Consider the following 21,524-nt stretch of genomic DNA (forward strand, 5'->3'; position numbering starts at 1 on the left):
ACAGTAACTCTGAGGAGCAACTCACTCAATTTCTGATGATTATTAAAAGCCTTATTACTGTTAGTTTTAGCAGAGGTATTTTTAGCTGGGGTATTATCCTGCTGCTCATAAAACCAAGGAAAGAGAAGAGAGGCAAAGAAAGCATTTTTATACAATTGCCTAGATAATAAGCAAGAGAAATGGAAACTGCTTATTTATGAGTAAAAATTGACCTAGTAGAAAGACTTGCATGACCAAACTAGTAAATTACTCCATGCAATCAGCGTGGGACTGAGCAGGCAAAAGAAGTGGTGTTGACCACTGGCAAAAAATAATGCCTGTTTCGTAAGTCATTGACAAATTGGAGGCACATAATTGCTGATAGGACATTTTTATCCAAAGCATTTAAAACATTATTTGGAGTACTATTAGTTACTTACTGCAGATTGTGACAATCTCACTAAAAGTTATGCCTCACCCAGTAGCCATGCATTTTTCAGGTGTGAGGATGGTGCTTCTCAGCTGGGATTTCAATCCAAGTAAACCATACTCAGGCACTAGTCTTAGGACTGATATGAAAGTGTTGTTGGAAATCCTGAGGTGATGTGATCTTTGGATTCTGGGCATTCATCTAATGTTATAGGGGTATATGTTAATCACCTGGAAATTGTTAAAGGCACAGACTGCAGAAGAAAAATGAATGGTTGTCAACATATAAACAACTACAACTTAATGGAGACCTACCTGAAACACATGTTCTCAGCACTGTAAGTGGGATGGTTTAAGGATGATAGAAATAATCAAGCTGAATCAAGGGAAAATACTGAAACATTAAAATGTGACTGATGATTGTTTGCTACTGAGAACACATTATCAATCTCTCACAAAATAAGCAATGCTGAGGCAAGCCTATTGGTTAAAATTCAGCCTGGCTTACAGGGATGTGAAAACTGGCAGTTTGAAAAAAAAAAAAAAACAAACAGTAAAACCCAATAATAGACACCAAGATAAAAAACTGGGTTTATAGGCAACAAAAAAGCAAAAGACACTGAAGAAAATAATCCGTATTAATTATGAACAGGAAGAATGAGATTTTCTATTGTTCCTGATGCTTTACCTTAATGGTGGTACTTGTCCAAGTATTAGATTGTCAGTATAAATATGGCAGATATTTTTTTAAATGTCAGTTTTATCTATCTTGGCAAGAGGTCTTATTTTCCATTTTATTAACAGCAAATGAGTGTGTTAAACAAAAGCTTTAAAAATTTGTCAAGATCCTTAAATCAGAATGTTCAAATAATGCTTTGGCCAGTTCTATTAAAAAAAACCTGGTAAAAGGTTTCTGGACCATGCTGAGCTGGGTGGGGAGGAAGTACTGTTTTCTTTTTAATTACATCTGAGATGAATTGAGAAGTCCAGGAAGATTGGATTAACGTTAAGATTCTTATTTAAAATACAATGGTCCTGGTTGCTGTAACCTGAGATAAAAATTGTGTAAAATCAGAAAGTTTGACTGATCAAGAACTGAGGGTAAAATAACTATTGCTGATTTACATGGGCTTATTAAAAACAAATTTAATCTAATGTTAAAGTGAGTTTACTGATTTTTGGTTGACTCTTATTTTTTAGCTTCAGTAACACACTTGAATTCATACTGTTCCTTTTAAGAAACTGGACCAATGAAAAAACAAAGCAGGCCTCCTGTGTTACTAGAGAAAATGCGGTTTAAAACATATATTTCTGTGATGAATAATAAAATAGTTGTGGTTGTACGGTATTTCAGTTTTTTTTTTCAGCTCTGCAATGTTTAATATCTTTATCAATGACTTGGAGGCAATATTTTTGATGTCCAAGGGTCATAAATGAGACATGGTTTAGTTAAAGTACTATTATCCAGCGAGAGCAGGAATGAAACCTAGGAAGACTGATGGCTTGTGTTATATAGAAGTCAAATCAGTGGTGAAAGGGTCTCTTCTGACCATAAAAATCTTAATCTAATAATGGATGCTTAACAGAGGAATGAGACCTGTGTTTACCTGGTACCTTACAAGGGAAGCTCTGACAAGTTCAGGGCTGCCAGGCCAATCCTGGACTGATTGCATGTGTAAATTCGATACTGGCAATGATCAGTGGTGAGAGCTTTGGAAAGATTAATTGTGTGTTAGCATTTAAATGTAAACTATTTATCATAAATTTCAGCTTAGGTAGAAAGCATTCAACTCCTTTAAATAGTACTTTCACCCAGTGCAGAAAAGCCAAGACAGCTGGTATTGGAAGAACTTCTTACGTAGGTGGTTTCTAGCAGAAGGCATCTTGGTGCTCTGAGTGCTGAGAGAGTGGCCACACACCAGCCATCAGGATTGCTCTGGTGTCAGAAGTCACTCCAGCTGCAGCCCTGATGGCTTCAAAGAAGCTGAACCTACAAACCTTCTCTTGCCCTGGGTAGACAGTTAAAGAGTTGACTGGTTGTATATATATGCCATTAATGTACAGGTGAGTCACGACGGTCAGTTCACTTTTTGCAAATGTGTATCTGAGGCCGTTCATATATTCATATATATTCAGTTATATATTCATATAACTGTCAAATACAGACATTTAAGTACTGAACAGTGCACAAGAGAGGGAAACATGCAGGGCAGCTGCTAGGGCAGCTACTCCTCCTTCATCTGCCACACTTCAGGGGCTTGTGGGTTGCTATTTCAACTGATTTCCTGCATGCTTGCTTTGGAATGTTTTTTCCCTTAACTTACTACAAGTATTTAAATGCAGGAATGTGACAGTTCTCACAGTTGCCCTAAATAGGTCAATGACCATGACTGGGCTGGCAGTTCTGACTCTTCTGGAGGAATGACAGGCATCTGTGGTGGAAGACTGATTCCAGAAAAGCTGAGGTGCAAATTCAAGCTCAGTTCTTCAGCTTGTGCTAGTTAGCTTTCTGCGTTTCCCCAAATTACTTCCAATTGTCATAAGAACTGGTACCAGCCTTCCAAGATTCATGTTCTTGAAAAATACCTACCTATGCACGTGCAAATGGAAACTGTTGAGAAAACAGAAACAAACCTGCTTTTATTATTCATATTCCAACCAAAATAGAAACCTGGACAGAAGAAAGCTGAATATAGAGGAAACCTGCAATTTCATATCTTATCAATCTAAAGATATAAATGCAGCAAAAAAATCAAGCTGTAGGGATTTCTAAATAAAAGACGGTCACAATCGGCATTCATATGTAGATGAGTGACACTTTTACACGTTTTTTTGTGTAGTAAATATATTATGGAATGGTTATGCTCTCTGAATTTAAAAAGGTCCTTTTGCCTTCCCCTGGAATGATGATTGTTAAAACTAGAGACAGCATTTCAGTGATAGTTTTACTATAAAACAGTAGTAGCATTTCCTGAATTCTATGAATAAAGATTGCTTCTGTCTATATAAAAAGGATCTACTTTTGTATCTGGTGCATATATGGGAATGTATGGTGTTATATCTATCTATCTATCTATCTATCTATCTATAACCTCATTTCTATGTTATATTCTCCAGCGTGTTCCCTAGTAGTTTTGAGTATTTCTGAAATACAAATGACACTGTTTGTGATCAAAACAGGAGGTTTCAAGATGCACAGATTTTCATTTAGCTATGTTAAAATTAACCTGGTTGGCTGAGAGAAACTTTTTTCCATGTTCCACAAAAGAGTCAGGCCAGGGAAGGTGCTCAAAGGTAATGCTGTGGCCCAATGGTGCTGAATTCCAGTCATGAAAATTTGTAGAACTATTGATGGAGCAAATCTTCTGTGGTTTTTTTAATCATTCGGCTTCTGCCTCTCTGTGCCATTCTGGTAAGAGATAATTGCACTCTCCTTCACCAATTAAGTTCTATTTAAGGGGAATTTTTTTCCCCCTTAGATCTTGCTGCTAGATCCTTCCCTGGTAGTACACTGCCAGCACTTGAACAAAGGAGAAAATACATGAATATTCCTTTTTCTTCCCCTTTCCCCACTTCCAGTTGGCAAGAAAATACTGTGGTAGGATATTACTTTTCCTAGAGTCAATATCATGAGTCATTTTTTTCTTTTCTTTTCAGTGTTCAGAAGTACTGAAAAGTAAAGTAATTTCTGAATTACAATTCTGTCTAGCCCATTGTGCAGAAGAGAAAAAACCACTTTTTTTTTTTATTTGCGGGAATTGGTAGTCTCCTTTTAAATTTATTCAGTTATTTGAAGTGGACTGAATATGCGTTAGAGGAGCGAGTGGACAAGTACAATCTATTTTTATAGGTGCATCTTCTAAAACTGGGGGGCTTTAGAGTCATCTTTCCAGTGTGTTTCAGAAGATTCCACCTCTAAAATAAATATGGCATCGCCCATCACTCCTAAACATGCTTTATTTAAACAACAGGAACACCTGAAACTGTGCCAGTGTGCATATTACACTTGCAGAGCTAAAGAATGAGCTGGGGAGGGGATGGTGCTTATGAGAGCCACCATTTCCCCTCAGTGCAGGGGCCACTAGGTCATGTGCTTGAGTGAATCACGTGTATCTGACAGCTGATTTTTTCAGTAATTTTTTGGAGAGTTTTTCCTTTTCTTGCTCTTTAATATTCTCTTAGTGAATAGTTACAGTATGTCTGGTAATACATTCAAGACTTGAAAGTTTCAGAAGTTATTTTGACTCACTATTTTAACTCAGATGTGTGGAGAATTTAAGTGTAATAATAAATCTAGATTTACCATGTGAATATGTTTCTGCCATATGCTGCTGATTTGTTATTGACACATGTCGAACTCAGTCTTTTGACTAAGTTGTAGCTCGCTTTTTCTCTCCAAAAATATTATTTTACATTAGTCTGTTCTGCAAATTCCTAGCTTTCTATTTCTCAGGTATTGAGTCTTGTAAGCTCACCAGGTTGGATTGTCAGTAGAGCACATAGAAAGTAAAAAAACAGATGAGGAAGACTAAATGAAATCACAGGCTTTAGGCAGCAGACAAGAAATTATATTAAATAAGCTTGCTTCAAGGGAAACTTGAAATAAATTGAAAAGTAAAGATTTATGTGTGTGATCTTGTGGTGCATTGTATATCCAAAGCAATAGCTTGACAAACCTAGTCTACTCTTAGAAGAAAATATTGATCAAAATCGTTAAATTTTATCAGAATGAGAGGATAGTTTGCACAGGTTTTTATATATGCTATTGAAGGTACAGTTATTTTAAAATCAATGTAATATGGTGACAAAAAATATTTACCGTTTATCATGAAGCATCTCCTTTTTAATTTACAAGTTCAATTGCTGCCAAAAATGCTCCAGATTCTGGGTAACAGTTTTCAGGTGGCATATTCAGTGAAGGACATAGTTAATCATGGAGCCATGAAGTATACATACTTGAAAGATAATTCATGAAAAACTGGAGGAAAACACCTATATTATATTTAAATATACAAATGGAGTGGCATTTTTATTATTACAGTGGAGTTTTCATTTTATTTGTATTATTACAGAGGAGTTTTAGCTAGATATTAGCACTTTATCCATTTGCACATTAGAAGTACATCATTGGTGAATGCTAACATCCCTCAGGTCTTCCTTGGGCTTTCATACATACCATCATTTTGTATTTTCTTCATGTATATTACAATTTCATGTTGTCCTTTGTAAGTCATATGTTATCACTGCTGGTTTTGTCTCATTAATATTTTCATAGCCTGAATAATTTTGTTTGTTGTAGACATGAGGTGAGTACTTCACAGGATGATAAACTTTATTTTATTTTTTCCTTAGAGTAATATGTCAAATATGTTCCCTCTGTTACAATCCGCTACGGACTTGAGCACAGACCTCCTGTACTCCAGGGATTCATATCTATGTGATATTCTAAAACCACTGATAAATAGTGTGATAGACTTGTTTTGGTTTTGAGGGGGATTATCATTTAAATCCTAAAGCTGATTCCAACACTTTGTTTGGATGTCTTGTGCCTCAGTATTTTTTCTCTGTGGATCAGGAGTTTCCGCCTGATTGCGTTTCCTATGAAGCTCCGTGGCCCCTGTGTTGCTGAGCTGGTGAGGTACACCCTGGGATGGGTGGACTGGCACGGAGCCTTACATACAGATTACTATAGTGAGCAAGCAGAGGCACGGAAATAGTTAACAACAATTACAGTTTTCCCACAGATTTTATTTGGAAATTTAATATTTCAAAACACATGATTTGCTGTCAACTGAAGTAAGAAAAAACACAAACATGCAAATATCCATCAGAATTTCAGAATGTTCCCTCATTTCCAATGAATAAATAGGGCTGTGTGACATTTTTGTTGACTGTTGCTGAAGTTGGTATTTGTTAATATTGAAAAATCGTACTACGATGATAGTGAAAGGTGTGGTTAAGTGAATACTTATCCAAGGTCATCTTCTGTAACATGTTAGAATTCTCGTTTTGTGTTTTCTTGCATGTACTGAGTTTTCTTCACTTTATTTCAACAATAGAGATGTTGAAGAAATTGAAATTTTTTATGTGCTTTTCTGAATCTTGTGGAAAAAAATTAAACTTGAATTTTGATATAGAAGATTATTTTATTCTAGTACAGACATTATCGTTATTACAAATAATGAATCAGAACAATAAGAGCCTCCAAAGGTCTCTCTAATCAGGCCTCAGTCAAAACTCTTTAAAATATTTGGTCCCATTGCACAAACTTAGGTAGTATTTTTTGAGTAACTTGCTGTTCATAATGTGATGAGAGGAGGAATGAAGTAATATAGAATTCTACTGTATTTATTTATTTTTGTTTCAATAATCGTAGTAAATGCTAGTTATTCTCATCTCAGTCTAACCATAGGTGCATATTCAGACTTGGCATTCATTTATGTAGAAGTGTTTGTTCACATACAGATATATCTATTACATCATACATAGAGTTAATATATGTGGGCTGTTAGAAAATTCCATATTTTCACAGGCCCCTGTCATCAACAGAAATGGTAAAGTGTTACTGAATAGAGAGGCCTTTATTGCACAGAATATTCTGTATTTTGGAATGCTGTGTTTTATTTGGAAACCACATTTCCTGTTTTAATTTTGTTAAACGTGTCAGTCTGCATGGTATCTTGCATCTGACTTTTCTCTGTACTTTTTTTTCTCCATATGTTTCTTTACCTTCTGTCCAGATTTATTCTGAGAGCTAAAATCAATTTTCACAGGCTCTCTTTTTCCCCCCCCAATATATCCAATGCGATGTGTGCTGGCATGCTCATGGAGAGTAACAGATAGTAACTGCAGGAAAGAAAAAAAAAGAAAAGGACATAAAAGCTTACTAGCCAAACAGTTGCTGTCTTTAGTCTTAGGAAAAGAAAATGGCTCATTCTTCACTGTTGGCTTTTCTCCTTGAGCCAGTAAGAGCTCAAAGTCCTGCTGAGTTGGACCTCAGCTTTGAGTGAATGCCAAGGAAACTGGTGTTAGCAGTTAACGTTATCTGTTAGGTAGCCTTAAAAATACAGTTCAGTAACATTCAGAGAGACCTCTTGCATCATGATTCTCTTGCAAGAAATCGGAAAGTAATTGGCTGATGGTGTGTTTTACACAATTATTTTCATTGGTTTCAATAGTGGACGTCACTATATTTCAGGATTCACTTCTGCAATTAAAAATCTGAGTCAGATGTTATTTTTTTACTGAATACGCAAATAATAAATTTCCTAATTTACACTTTCAAGTATATCCTCAAAACTACATACGGCCTTAGTTAGGAAGGTTTTTTACCCTCTACAGCCTAAAATCTTTGCCTGAAGTGACTGCAGCGTGTTGTTGAGATGGGGTTCCAGAGGGGGAGTCTTGAGAGTCTAAATTTACCCAAGATACTGAGGTTTCCAGTGTTTTTCAGTTTTTTTAAAGACTGCCTTTTGAAGAATCTTTGAGTTTGTCTTCTATTTTGTCCATAGTCTTCTGCAATTTGGTTTTTTTAATTACTATTTCTTCTGTATCTTCTGCCTTACTATGTATTTCCTTGGTTGTATTAAACCTTCTGTAGAAGACCGTGTATAAACGTTTCATGCTTCCTAAGGGATTCATTCTACTAATCATGTATTAAGAGAGCTGAAATACAAAACATTACCTACCCCTTTTATGAAATAATTGTGTACAGAGGGGAACAGCATTTCCCACCATATTTAGAGCTGTTAACTGTTTTGACTTATTTGCAAATGTAGAAGATCATTTGCTATTCTTTACCATGGTGTTCCCAGGGGAATGTATTACATCACCTCCCTTGTTTTCATTTAGATGCTTTTCTTAGGCATAGCTCAGCAGCTATGAGTACCAGCAGTTTTGCCAATAAAACTCAAATATAAATGGGCTTGACTTTTAAACATTTATTCTCTTTAAACATTTTTCTCAGTTCCATAATATATACACTATCAGCATTTTGTTTAATACTGCATTCACTTGTAATGGGCTTTGTTCTTTACTATAACAGTAGAAAGACATTTTGTGTTTACCTTACTACTATTATAATGCTTGTCGCCTTTTGCCCTAATACGGGGATGAAAAATATCTTGATCTACATTTCCTTTCAGTAGCAAAAATACTTGCAGTCCTTTTTAAATAAATAAAAAAAGCAACAGAGCGAAGTCTTATTTTTTTTTTCACCAGGGGTTTACTGTTGTCATTGTACAACAAAAGATTACTGCAATTTTTAAAACTCATCCAATTGTTCTAGTACAATTAAATTAAAGGAGACTTTCGAGTTCATATTATCTTTTTAATAAGCATGTTGTATAAAATAATATATTGTTATCTATTTCAGTGCCAGACTGACATCCACCATCATCCTATATTGCCTCTGCTTAAAGTCCTCTTATACTTTCATAAAATACTAGAGATTAGTGTTTGCAATCTTCTTGTGACCATCCAGCCTTTCTATGTTGCCTGTGTACTAAACCCAAATCTAGGCTTTTCTAGTATACCCACAGAGGCAGCAATATGTTTGTCTGTTCTCTTTTCTCTTTCCCATACTTAAGATTCAATAGAATGGACAATTATAATCTTGTGTTTGAATTATTAGTCTTGAGAATCTGGGGCCCCATCACCAAAATAGGTAAGCTCAGAATGACTGAGAAAGAGACGCGGAGCTTGAGAGTCATCTGAACCTGAGCTAATCAGCCTAGGCAATTTTATGAAGAGGAGTAGACCCTTCTTCTTGTAGAGTAGCTGTATCAAATTGGTCAGATGAATTGTATTTTAAAACTATCTTTTTTTGTCTGTTGACTATAAAAAGAGCTTAGACTAGCTTAGACATTAAAATATCCAGTATAGGTTCTTAAGTTAGATGACATGAATTCATACTCAGTTTGCACTTCACTTGCCTTTCTCTGCATCTGACATGTTGTTGCTGTGTGGCTCAGGAGGCTTCTGTGGAGACTGAACTTGGTTTTGAACATATGTCAACCTCTTAGTAAACAAACTCTTTGTATCTTTGCGAAATGCCATTTTACTGCTTGGTGTGTGAGAAGACCTCAGCAATTGTCTGCTACTTTTGATCCATTGTCATCCTTTCAACTTTGCCATTTTGGCTTGGAATATATGGTATTCTTTTTCTGACACTGTTCATTTATCTTTATGAAATATGCTATTTATTTATGAATATTTCTTTTGTGAATTATTCTATTTCATTAGACCATGGAAAATTTGACAAAGCCAGGTGGTGCTTCAGATTTTCACATTTACCAAACGCATATTGGCAATGATTTTTAACACTCAAAAAGTTGAAGAGAGGAGGGCTTTAGCAGAAAGAACATAAATGGTGACATGGGATTTAAGTCTCAGTTTCAGCTGACATTAGAAAGAATGAGCTGGGTACTGATGTTACCAGCAGTTTTGTCAGACCATTGCATTTCTTCTTGCTTCACTTTTCAGCACAAGGGGATCTATAAAAGAGGGCAGAAATGAATATCTGGAAATGCTTATTTTGGATAGCGTGCATGAATATCCATAGACCAAACTGATGGCAGACTTTGTTTCAAGATACATTAGACATTTCCAACTCTTCATACTCAGAAGACAGTAACAGTGTTTGTTTTGGTTGGCTTCCATTCTTTCTGAAACAGTAACTGCTAGCTATCGACCTCCTCAGCCATTTGACAGGCAATGGAGAAGACAAGAGGGAATGAGCCATAAATATAGCTATTATCAAAAAATGTGGGATAAGATGCATCATTTGTGCCTCCACAGAAGTCAGCCTCGTGTCTGGGACAAAATGTGTCACCTGTGGATCATAAAGGTGCTCTTTACAAACGTTGGCCTTACACTAGCAGGTCTACTTCATGCACAGAACTACTTTTCCCTTTTTTCTTCTGGTGCTAGGACAGCTATATAGTCAACAGCTGAGATGCCAGCGCTGAAATAATATCACCAGACTTGTTTAATAATTGCCAGTCAGTCAAAGGGACATTGTCGATGTGACTTGTTTATGTAGGAAGAGGCCCAACCCATTTGGCTCTAGTAAAGAAAATGGCTGAGTGTCAGCCCAGGAGACAGGGATGTAAAGGTCAAAGATAGTTTGGTGAAGGACCATGTGGGAGTAGCTTATGGAAGTAAATGAAATAAATAGACATAAGTTTAACAGAACTGAGAAGAGGCCGCAACAAGTAATGGAGATTTACAGTTACGTGTGAATGGAAAAAAAAAAATCAAAACAAAATATCAGAACTGTTGGCACAGAAATGAGATGTACTGATAACATAGAACAAGATTTGCAGTTTTGTAAATGGTGTATCTGCTGATATGTTAAAATTCTGTTCCATTAACTATCTGATGGACTCAAGACACACTTTGTGTGCTGTCAAAATGTGTGAGCTGATACAATATTAGCTAAATCCTTTTTATCCTTTTTATGAATAGAATATTAAATTATGTGGCTTCACAAAAATGGTGTAGGAAAGTTTGATTTATTCAAAGTGGTTGAACCACCTCAAGCAGCTATATATTGTCATACTCATGATTAAGCTGAAGAAGATAATTCATTAAGGTAGCTACTCTCCTGGTAATTTTGCAGGAAAAAAGAAAAGAAAAATATCTCCAACTTCTATAAAAAGTTTCACTGAGGCTAGACTTGTTTTTAGAGTACTATTTTGGCCCTTCTTAAATACCATTGTTTGGCCGCCTTCTGTGATTTATTACAAACACTTACTGCTGGACCCGCAAGTATGGTCCAGCATGTCCTCCCTCATGTTTTTTGAGAGCAATAAACTTTGAAAGTTTGGTTGTGGTAATCTATTTCTATAGCTTCCTGTTCCCATTATCCATCAGCTATACTTCAAAATGTAACATGGAGGGTATGGTTAAATGTTTCTTGATCTGTGGCAGGACATGCAGATTGAGATTTTAGCCATGTAGCTGCTGGGGTTCATGAAGAAGAAACAGTAGTTGATAACTGTAGGAGGGCTGTTGAAGCTTAGTTGTGTAGAGAGCTTAATAGTTAGTCTGAGCCTTTTCTGGGATTCACTAAAAGCTTTTATAGAAAGTAGATGTCAAGGGGTTTAGGACATTTCTTGTTAGGTGGTCTGAAAATTATATAAATAAAATACAAGAGGCTTGTCAGATTTCTTTGCTCTCTGAATGTTATTTGTATGTTAAAATATTAATGATTATATGCAGCATAATCTGCTGAAGTCCTAAACGATGGTGGATTCTTCAGGACTATTGTTTTCTCAATAGGCAAATGATTAAGTTTTTCAAGAAATGCCACTGGCATGCAGACAACCATTTGTTTTCAGTTTTACTGTGTAAAATAGTTATGCATCCTAAAATTGTGTCTGATGAAATGTTGCTCCAAAACCATGGTTCTGTCTTCCAAGTTCCAACTCAAATTACAGGCATTTGTGGAATTGGCATCGTCCCTATCCCTGCAGACAGATGTTAACATTAGAAGGGTTCTCTGAGACTGTTAAACATAATGCAGAGTATTTATCTTGCTGTTTATTCTACTTTTCTTAAAATACACAATGAATTAGGCCTCTCTGATCTCCCTACTAACTCTGCTAGATACGGTTTTGGCAGCGGATCACGTGAGGCATGCTTGCCTGAATTAATGCAGCACTACCACCTTAGGCATTGTGGTGATGCTCTTTTGATGCAAAATCATTTGTAACCTCCTAAAAGGAAGAGGCAGAAAGCAGTATTCAATGGGACTAATGTGTTATGTCTAAGCAAGAGAGAAAAATTTGTAGGGAGAGGAGCAGGCTGTTGTCTGAGCTCTCTTAGTGGGAAACTGCACTTTTCAGAGCTTGTCAGAACTGCCCAGAATGGAGTTTTCTCATGGCTGGTTGCAAATGCCTGACTGGTGACTCCTTCTAAGGGTTTCCTAAGCCCAGAGCATCCTTCAGCCACTTTTAACTTTATCCTGTTACATTAGAGGTGAGGGTTTTTTTTTCCTTTTATTTCATTTATACAGTTCTCTTGAAAGGCGATTGTCAGGCTGAGGGAACTGGGACAGCTTTTTAGCTTAGTAGCACAACCAGAAAATATGCATTGAAATAATACCTGTAACTATGTGCAATCACGTATTTCTGTCTATGGAGAAAAAGACAGGATATAGTAAGATGATGATGAGGAGGAGGAAGAACCTCTGGTGAACTTAAATTTACCTAGGGTCCTTCAAACAATAAATAAGGATAAAAGAAGAATTTCAGGGAGGTTTTGTGCTGGTTGTCCCTACAAAACTTTCAGGCATTTGTTGGCAGATGTAAAGTCAGCATTTTTTAAGAGTTTTGCAGTAAAGACCAAATGAAATTATTGAAGTGTGTTACTGTAGATACTGTTACTGTGGCTTGTTGCCACTTAGTGCTCATGCCTGGGATGCAGCTGCCTCTCTGTTCCACCCATAGTGATGGTACCCTGTTTACAAAAACATATATGCATGTATACAAAGCATGCCATTATTTTCAGATTGACACAAGTCACACAGAAAACAGATCATTCTATACTCTTTCTTTTGTATAAATTAAGGAAATTCCAAGGTTAGAAATTGTCTCCCCTCCACTTTCCTCCTAGCAATCAAGTGCCTTAGTAATGACCTGCCTGGCATAGCTGCTACTTGGTGTGGAAGTTACATGTAGATTTAAAAGACAGACCTGATGCATCTGTGTGGTGGTGGTACACAAGCATGGTACTAGGAAAAGAACTCTAGTGCTATAAACAAGGACTTTATGAATTTTAGTTTTGAAGGTAACATTCAGTTAGCAGAAGATGCTGGCACAATTGTATGTTTACAATTGAAAAGATCTTAGTTTTTCATTTTTCTGGTATGAAAAATTGACAAACTAACTTGCTAGCTTTGAAGGCAGAGGTTTTTTTTCTTCAGTTACAGTACCTCCATAAACAATATCTAATCCAGTCCGGAGGAAAATCTCTGCTTTTCTCCTTATGAACAGCGCACGGCTTGTGCTGCAGATTCAGTGATGGCAGTTCTATGATATTTGCTTCACGTAGTTTTTAGAAGTTAAGCTGGTTGGAAAGAGTTAACATAAGCTGGTTTACCTGAAAAACAGTTCCAATGGCACTTAAATTTCAGGGAGAGACCATTTTTTTTTTTTTACTTTATCTCTTGTCTAGCAAAGATGTAGTCTGGGGTATGCTTCACTGTTGAGTGTACTCCCAGGTCTTTCCTAATTTCAAACTGCCATAAAGAACAAGGAGTACAGAGAAGTTTTCGCTAGATTCTCCATTAATTTTACTGCAAGAATTTTTTATAATAGCAATCGAAATTTGCTGGCAAAGCTTGATCATTTTTGCATGAATCTTATACGGTGTACTGGAAAGGTGAGCAAGTGGAACAAAAGCATAATTGCTCTGAAAAATATATCATTCATCTGATCTCTGATATATTTTTGCCTTTAAAAAATTTAATTTTTACTATTCAATATGAAGTATGGCAAAGCATACAGTTAGCATAGCTATACTGTGTGTTATGTGTAATTTTTAGAGCCAATCCAGAAGAGAAGTTCAGGTGTCCCTGTGAGTTCCAAGTTGTTGGGAATGGAAAAGTCAGCCTAGAAAAGAACTTCCTTAGGCATATGCATCATTGACAGGCACCTGGCTGTAACCAGTATTATGAGTTTCAGGTGCTTGAAAATCTTGAATTACACCTAGAAATCATGAGATAAACTTTTGATTTCTAAAAAGTATTTTATAATTTCCACTATTTTGGAGGTAACCTAAATGAGTGACTCAGATGTACCTAACCAGAAGGCAACATTGCTACCCATCCCTGCACCATCAACAGCCCTTGAGCTTGTCACCCATCACTTGATTCCACAGATTGGCTTGTGGACACAAACACCAACGCATTGTGTGACTCGAAGAGCAGACAGCACAACAGCCGCTTGAAAAATCAGGTGCATCTTGCCTCTTGCTGCAGCAACTTTTTCTCTTTGGATTTTGTACTTGGTGCTCCCCCGCTAACAACAGCTCACATAGCTTGCACTCTTTTGTATATTTTAAGTATTATTCTCTTATTCTCTTATGTATTACTCTTTTATTCCTAGAGAACAAGTCTTATGAGGAGCAGCTGAGGGAGCTGGGGTTGCTTAGTTTGGAGAAGAAGCTGAGGGGAGACCTTATCGCTCTCTACCACAACCTGAAAGGCGGTTGTAGCGAGGTGGGGGTTGGTCTCTTCTCCCAGGTAGCAAGCAACAGGATGAGAGGAGATGGCCTCAAGTTGTGCCAGGGTTGATTTAGATTAGATATTAGGAAAAATTTCTTCACAGAGAGAGTGGTTAGGCATTGGAACAGACTGCCCAGGGAAGTGGTGCAATCACAGTCCCTGGAAGCATTAAAAAAAACGTGTGGATGTGGTGCTTAGGGACATGGTTTAGAGGTGGACCTGGCAGTTAGGTTAATGGTTGGACTCAATCTCAGAGGTCTTTTCCAACCTTAACGATTCTGTGATTCTATGTATGTTTGTAGATGTTACCCTTAGGGGGCTGAATGGTCTTTAGCTTTGCATGCTCACGCAAGGGAATGAGCGTGACTTCCTGGGAGAGCCCTTCTGGTACCCATGACAAGGGAAGGAGGGACGCAGGCGGAGCGTGCCGTGCGAGAGGGCCGGAGGGATGGCGCCCGCTCGGCACGCAGCCCCCATCTGCCCGCAGCCCTCACACACTGGGGCCTTTATTCGGTGCCACAGCCATGCGCCGGAAGCAGCCCACAGAATGTCCTTGGCACAGCCTGGCTTTGTGCAGGGCCCAGGCTGTGGTAATTTCATAGCGTGTTACAAGATTCCTTCATGAAACATTCTTTCCAGACATTAGAGTGATTTTTATTTTGTTGTTAAATTAAAGTTTGCTGGAGCTGACAGTTTTTCAGCTGGGTAAAGCTGTCTGCATGCGTGGGAAATAACTAGAATAGAAGCAACGGGGTTCAGTGCGCAGTCAAAGCTACAACTGGTAATTCCTCTTCAGGTTAAGAAATGAGTAAGCTTCCTGAGAAGAAGGCAAGCAAAGGATGTAAAGGTCAAATGGATAGATAAACAACCTTATGAAAGAAAAGAACAAGTTGGATTGGTTAAGTCAAGCCTGTCTTTAAGGAGAAATAACTGAAAACATCTAGTGTAGCTGTGCAAAACTACAGGATTACTATGCACTTATGGAAGAGAACATATTATCTATTTTTTTTAGCACAATCTTAAATTATTTTAAACAGAATTTGAAATACCGTAACTTCTTTTCTATTAAATTAGGATATTGCTTCATCAGAGTATTAATAAATATTTATATTTTGAACTGTCTCAAAAATGCGTAATATTCTTTGCTATTCTTTTTTCCCACAGAAATTGTTCCCTTTAAGCACTGTATTTAAGATTGATGTCAAAGGAACATTATGAATGTATTATCTTTTAAATTCTTCACTATTGCAGGTCTAGAATTTTGTCTGGACAGACAATGGACAGTTTTCAGTGATGTTTTTAGGGTTACAGATAGGAAAATGTTAATTATAGTTGTCTGCATACATACTATCTTTGTCTCTCAAGTACTGGCAGCCACTTGGGTTGGTGAGTCTGGCACAGTTGAGCTCAATTTTTTAAACTCATGTCCAGTGTGGGGGGGTTTTCTTCCTTTATTTATACCTAGAATGACCCATCGTGATACTCATTTTTGGCCTCCTATTTTGGGATCTTTTGTGACATCCTCTCCTATGGGGGATCCCCTGGAGGAAACTGAGGTGCAAAGAGAGGTGATGCACTGTATGCCAGTACCTGTCTGTTGGGGATGTCCAGATAAGTGCTAGCTGAGACTCACAAAGATGAGGTCTCCTTCTTCTGGGGAGAAACAGAGGATAAGGCCCCTTTTTTCTTGCACAAGAGGCCCCTTGCAGTTTGCAAATGTGTTGACAAAGGTCTAGTCTTTAGATAGGAGGGGCTATGATATCTTCTTAGTAAGTATGTCATGGGGCCAGTGTAGTTCAAAGAAAACAACATTTTTAAAAAATCTTTAGCTCTCTGATTATGAAACTTCTTTTTGCGAAGTATTCTACACCCTCAAACCCAATTAGTGTCAGCGTTACTTGCAGCATTCAGCACATCCAAAATTCAGTTAGCATTTGGAAACACAGAGTCTGTTACACATTTTAAAGGCATCATCCTGTATTTCAGACTTCAAAACAAGCTTATTCAAAGAAAAAAAGGCTTCCTAGTGTAATATAAATTGAAATCTTATACATTCTTCCTAATGCCATAAAAAACACTTTGCAGCTGTAAGCAGTTCTTGCAGGACAGAAAATTGTGATTCAGCATGTTAGTGCTTGCAAACCAAAAATATAAATGAACACAGATTGATTACTGGGTAATTAGTATTGATAGAAGCTGAAGTTAAGTCCAAAACATTGACGTTGTTTCTGACTGGCTCACTCTTTTATTGGAAAAAGTTTCACATCGAATGAAATTTCAATGTTGTGGAACCAAAAAAAAAAATTAGAAATGTCTGACTTTCCTGGAGAACAGAAATTCCCCTGTGCTCACCAGCCCTTCCCCAACCTGTGAAAACTGAGACAAGAATATGTTTACAGAAAGAATTTACAGTGTATTAATATAACAAAATATTAACACTTGAAAAAGCAGCAGCATTCCCCCGGTTTTCTTGGTAACTGTGTGCTGTGTTAGACCAGTCATACTCTGAAATGTGTTTCATTTCTGACATGTGGCATGTCTTTGTCCCAGAGCTTCTGGTGTCCCATACAAATGTAGTTCTCCTTTAATTTTGTAACTGTGGCTCTAACGCAAATCATTTCCCATTGTAGAACGGCTGGATGGTTTTGACATTTTAATGGCATGGGGGGGAATTGCTGCTCTGAAGCATTACCGTACACCAAACACTTTCTAGGTGGCACTGAGAGGTTCTGGACACTCTCTGCTGCCATCTTTGTGAGTGGAAAGGCTCAGTGTCTTGCAGTTCTTCACCTCCAATTTTCCGTGAATCTGTTCACTAAAATAGATATCTGTTCCAATGAAATGTCTCTGTGCCAAGTTTGAGAATAGATGACATTTCAGCATGTTTGTTCTCAACTGATGAAATACATAAGTGTGTGATTTTCTGTTTCTCGCTGGTTTGGGTTTTGTAGCTAAATTAGAGCCAGGTGCACAGCTCAAGCCTTGCTTGAACTTTGATGGTTTGCTGATTTCTTTACTATAAGTGTGCACAAGTAAGATGGTATAAACGGCTTGCCTTTTTCTTAAAACTCCAAAGGTCATTACAGTTTTAATATGCTCAGGTGGTGCTTCAAAGAACTCTCTGTTATTTTACACAGCTAATTCTAAGTAGATCTACATGATATTTCCAGTACCAGAACCTCAATTAAGCCCCTTATTCTTGTAAAACCTTATTTCTTTTAAAACTTGAATGTACCACATTGCTAAACCTGAATCATTTAGAACTTCTTTTTTTTTAGCCTTAGGATGTCTAAAAATAAACCAGCATCAGCTTTTTCAGTATCATTTAATATACATAACAAACAAACCTACTAACCTGAAAAAAGCAGAGTTATGTTTTGAAGGAGATTTGATTTCCAAAAGAACAAAACAAAGTTTAAGCTTTGACAACAAGCTGGGGAACAAAAGAAACCCAAGTCATTGAGGAAAAGTACCTAATCATCATGTCAGCTTGACATACTCGATTGTAGGATGGAACTTTCTTTTTGGTAATCTGTTTTGAAAGCCATGAAATAGTCGATAGCAAATGTTAATCTCTCAAGATGTGTGAACCCTCTAAAAAAAAAAAAAAAAAAAAAAAAAAAAAACAACCACAACGGGCCCGGTTTGCATGGTGTTGACCTGAATAAGGGGATAATGTGCTTAAGCAGCTTATTCATTCTTCAGTGCCCTTTGGAAAGGGAGCCGCTCCACAATGGTTTGCCACTCAGGGCTCAGACGTGACCACTGTTCTTTTCACTTGCTGAATGTTTCATTCTTTTGTCTCCGCCCCGGGTTTCTTCATACGTTGTTCCAAACCGGACTATAAAGGAACTTTTTGGGGCTATTTCATGTCGAACTGTAACGTTTGTGAAGCAGAATGCACTGAGCTGTAAAGGAATTTTGAACTCTGGGTATATAGCTGGCCAAGCTTTTCATCAGAGATGTGTCGCTGAATTAATTGTCTCTGCTTGCGAGACTTCTCAGGCTGGAAGTTTAAACATACCCCAGAAACATTGTATTAATTGTTTAAAATATTACACATTAAATTTTGGCATCAAAGATATGTGAATAAATTCATGTAGTGGTCTTATAAATGGAGCTGTTTCAGAGTTCTGAGTTTTAGCCTTGACTATAGATTTAAATGCTTACAGACATGAAAGATGCAAAAGTGGCAAAAGGAGTATAAGAGCCTATGTTTCAAGGCAGACCCGTGGCTTGCTTAGCAGTTTTTAAACAGCGTAACTGTGAACGCCTGTTTCTCTTGAACTTTCACAGAATGACTGCCCAACTTAAGCTGGCTTCTTGAAGGAATTGGCATGACTCAGTCTGGCCGTGAAGTGTTTTGGAAACATGTCTTCAGAATTTAAAAAATAAAGGGACCAAAGATTTTTTTTTTTTTTTTTTTTTTCATTTTGAGCATTGTTTTACAAAATGAGAAAACAGACATTGTTTAATAAAAAGCTTGTGGAAGTATGTTAAAAGAGGAAATCAATTTAGGAAGAAGAGTTATGGGAGTTGGAAAGGGGATAAGGGGTAAGTTATGCTGAATTGGACTGTGGAGCATGTGGTATACTTGCAAAGGACATGGAGTAGCAGAACTGGCATGGAAAGCTGCGGCAATGGGATTTTAGAAATGGGATTGCTGTTTCGGAGTCTTACCGCGATGCTCCTGACAGAGGCTCCTGCCACTCGGCAGTTCTGCTTTCCAACCTTGTGTGCTCAGTCTGGTGGGAAGCACGAGGCAACTCCCACGGGGTTTCCAAACTTGTCTTAAGATTTCACATTGCTAAACAGTTCATTTGCAACTCCTGTGAATTTATCTCCCAGAGAAATAAAATTATCCTTGATTTGTCAGATTTTCCTGAGGTTATTTTAATAACTAGGCAAACTCAAAATGGATATGAAAAAATAATTCCAGAAATAGTTCTTGACTACAAAATTGGAAATGATTATATATAAAAAAAGAAGAGCATACAAAGGAGAAAATTAGTAGAAAGGTACCTGACATCAAGATCTTGCCAGTTTTTCCAGCAGTATCTGGAATAGGTACATAATTATGATTTTGATTTTGCTGCTAGAATACTTAGAGTAATGTTAATACACAGGTAAAATTATTTCAGCCAAAGAATATGCTACTTAAACATGAACACTACATGGAACTGGTGAAGGGAACAAATAAAATGCTTACAATGAAATGACTTCACTTCCATTTACGAAGTAATTTTAATTTTGAGCTTTATTTGTTCTCTGATTCAAACAGTTGTACTAACAACTTCTGAAAGTCTGTAAGTAACGTATTAGAAATAGTTTGTTTTGAAAGGATGATGAATTTAGCAAGAATTTTAGAAAAATCAGCTTTTAATCCTGCTGAATTTTTGTACTGATTTTTTTAAACTTTCCAATCTTATATCTTTAGTTTTATATGGAAGTGGAGAGAAAAGTGAGGGAGAGACAAATGCCCCTATATGTAGGTCTGCATCAGGATACTCCCAGGGGAGGCAGAATACCACCAAAGGTTTTAAGTTTCTTACTGATTTAAATCAGTCTCCAACTGGGGCTTGTTACCCAAAGAATTTTTCAGTTCTACAACATAGAAAAGCTGTGAAGGGAATATAGGCATTTTTCTAAAATACAGAAATCAGATTTCCGATCCCAGCCTGATGCAGGCTGAGAAAGCTTTCCAGCCTCGTTACTTCGTGTTGTATATTGAATGCTCTCTCCTGGACGGAGAGGTGGTCTGTATTTTCCTTTATGATGTTTTCTTAATTGAAGCTGGTGTACAAGTTTCTGGAGCTGTGTTGGTTTTTCAAATTGTTTTGGGGTGAAAAATGTTTAGTCAAGCTGCTGATCGATTCTGCAAGCTGTTTGGGCATGTGTGGGAGGATTGCACAGTAGATATAACAGAGGAATAAGCTTATTCATTTTTGACGCCTGTGAAAAATAATAGCAAAGAGTGTCTTTATATGAGAGTTCTGAGAGTTCCTGGGAGAGCCAGTGGAAGTGTTGAGACTGGAGAATTGCTGTAGCTGGAATGAATTGTCAAAAGTGATTGCAAAACACTTTGAACACATTTAGTAATTTGTAAGTTATAATTTGGAAATACATCAGACCAAAACAAGACCTTCTAGTAGCTTGGAAGGAAAAGGTCAAAGGCTTGGTTATGTTTTGGCATTTTGAATTTTAGAAAGCAGCACATTTTCTGAATGTCAGCTCATCAGCACAGTTGAAATGATGGATTCTGGAAGAGATTTGTGAAACATGATGATAAAAGTAAAGAAAACGGCTTTTCTAAAATGTCAGAGCACTGTCAGGATGTAAAGGACAAAGAAAAGTATGAACTAAAGCTTTAAAAGGTACTTTTGAAACCTGACTTCCCAGAATAAACTTTTACTTTTTAACTTGGAAACAATACACTTCCTTTGAGACTAGGGTATCCCTTTTCCTTGATACAAAAGGGTGTTTCTTTAATCTCTTTGTTGTGTTTCTTCAGTCTTTATATAGAGGTGGATAAACGGATATGTACTTCATATGCTTGGGTTAATCCTCAAACACTGTATTGTTGTCCCCTTCTTATTAACTTAGAGTATACTAGTGTAACTTGCTCATGTAATAGTTCAAACATTTTTTTTTTTTAACAGGCGTTGCTGAAAGATCCTTTGTATATTGGGCTGAGACACAAGAGAATCAGAGGTCAAGCCTATGATGATCTTCTTGATGAATTCATGGAAGCTGTGACTTCAAGGTATGTGATATATCTGTGCTATTCATTGGTGAATTCCACTGCGAATCTTGGGAGAAATAAAGTTCAGTAGCTTATGAAAGGAAAGCAAAGTTGTTAGGTTCCTGATCATTTTTATTTTTGAGC

The 21,524-nt window shown here is 37.1% G+C and overlaps 1 protein-coding gene across 1 annotated transcript in view; it reads left to right on the top strand.

Moving 5' to 3' along the window:
• Nucleotides 1–21,524, top strand: part of ME1 (malic enzyme 1) — a gene marked incomplete at its 5' end in the record, with an annotated part of 190,038 nt that overhangs the window by 87,695 nt on the left and 80,819 nt on the right. The window contains one exon of the mRNA XM_082307288.1: nucleotides 21,298–21,401. Within this exon, the coding sequence (XP_082163414.1) occupies nucleotides 21,298–21,401 (104 nt within the window). The remainder of the gene's footprint in view (nucleotides 1–21,297; nucleotides 21,402–21,524) is intronic.

Source organism: Platalea leucorodia (genome assembly GCF_965183815.1).
Source record: "Platalea leucorodia genome assembly, chromosome: 3".
Lineage (NCBI taxonomy): Eukaryota > Metazoa > Chordata > Aves > Pelecaniformes > Threskiornithidae > Platalea > Platalea leucorodia.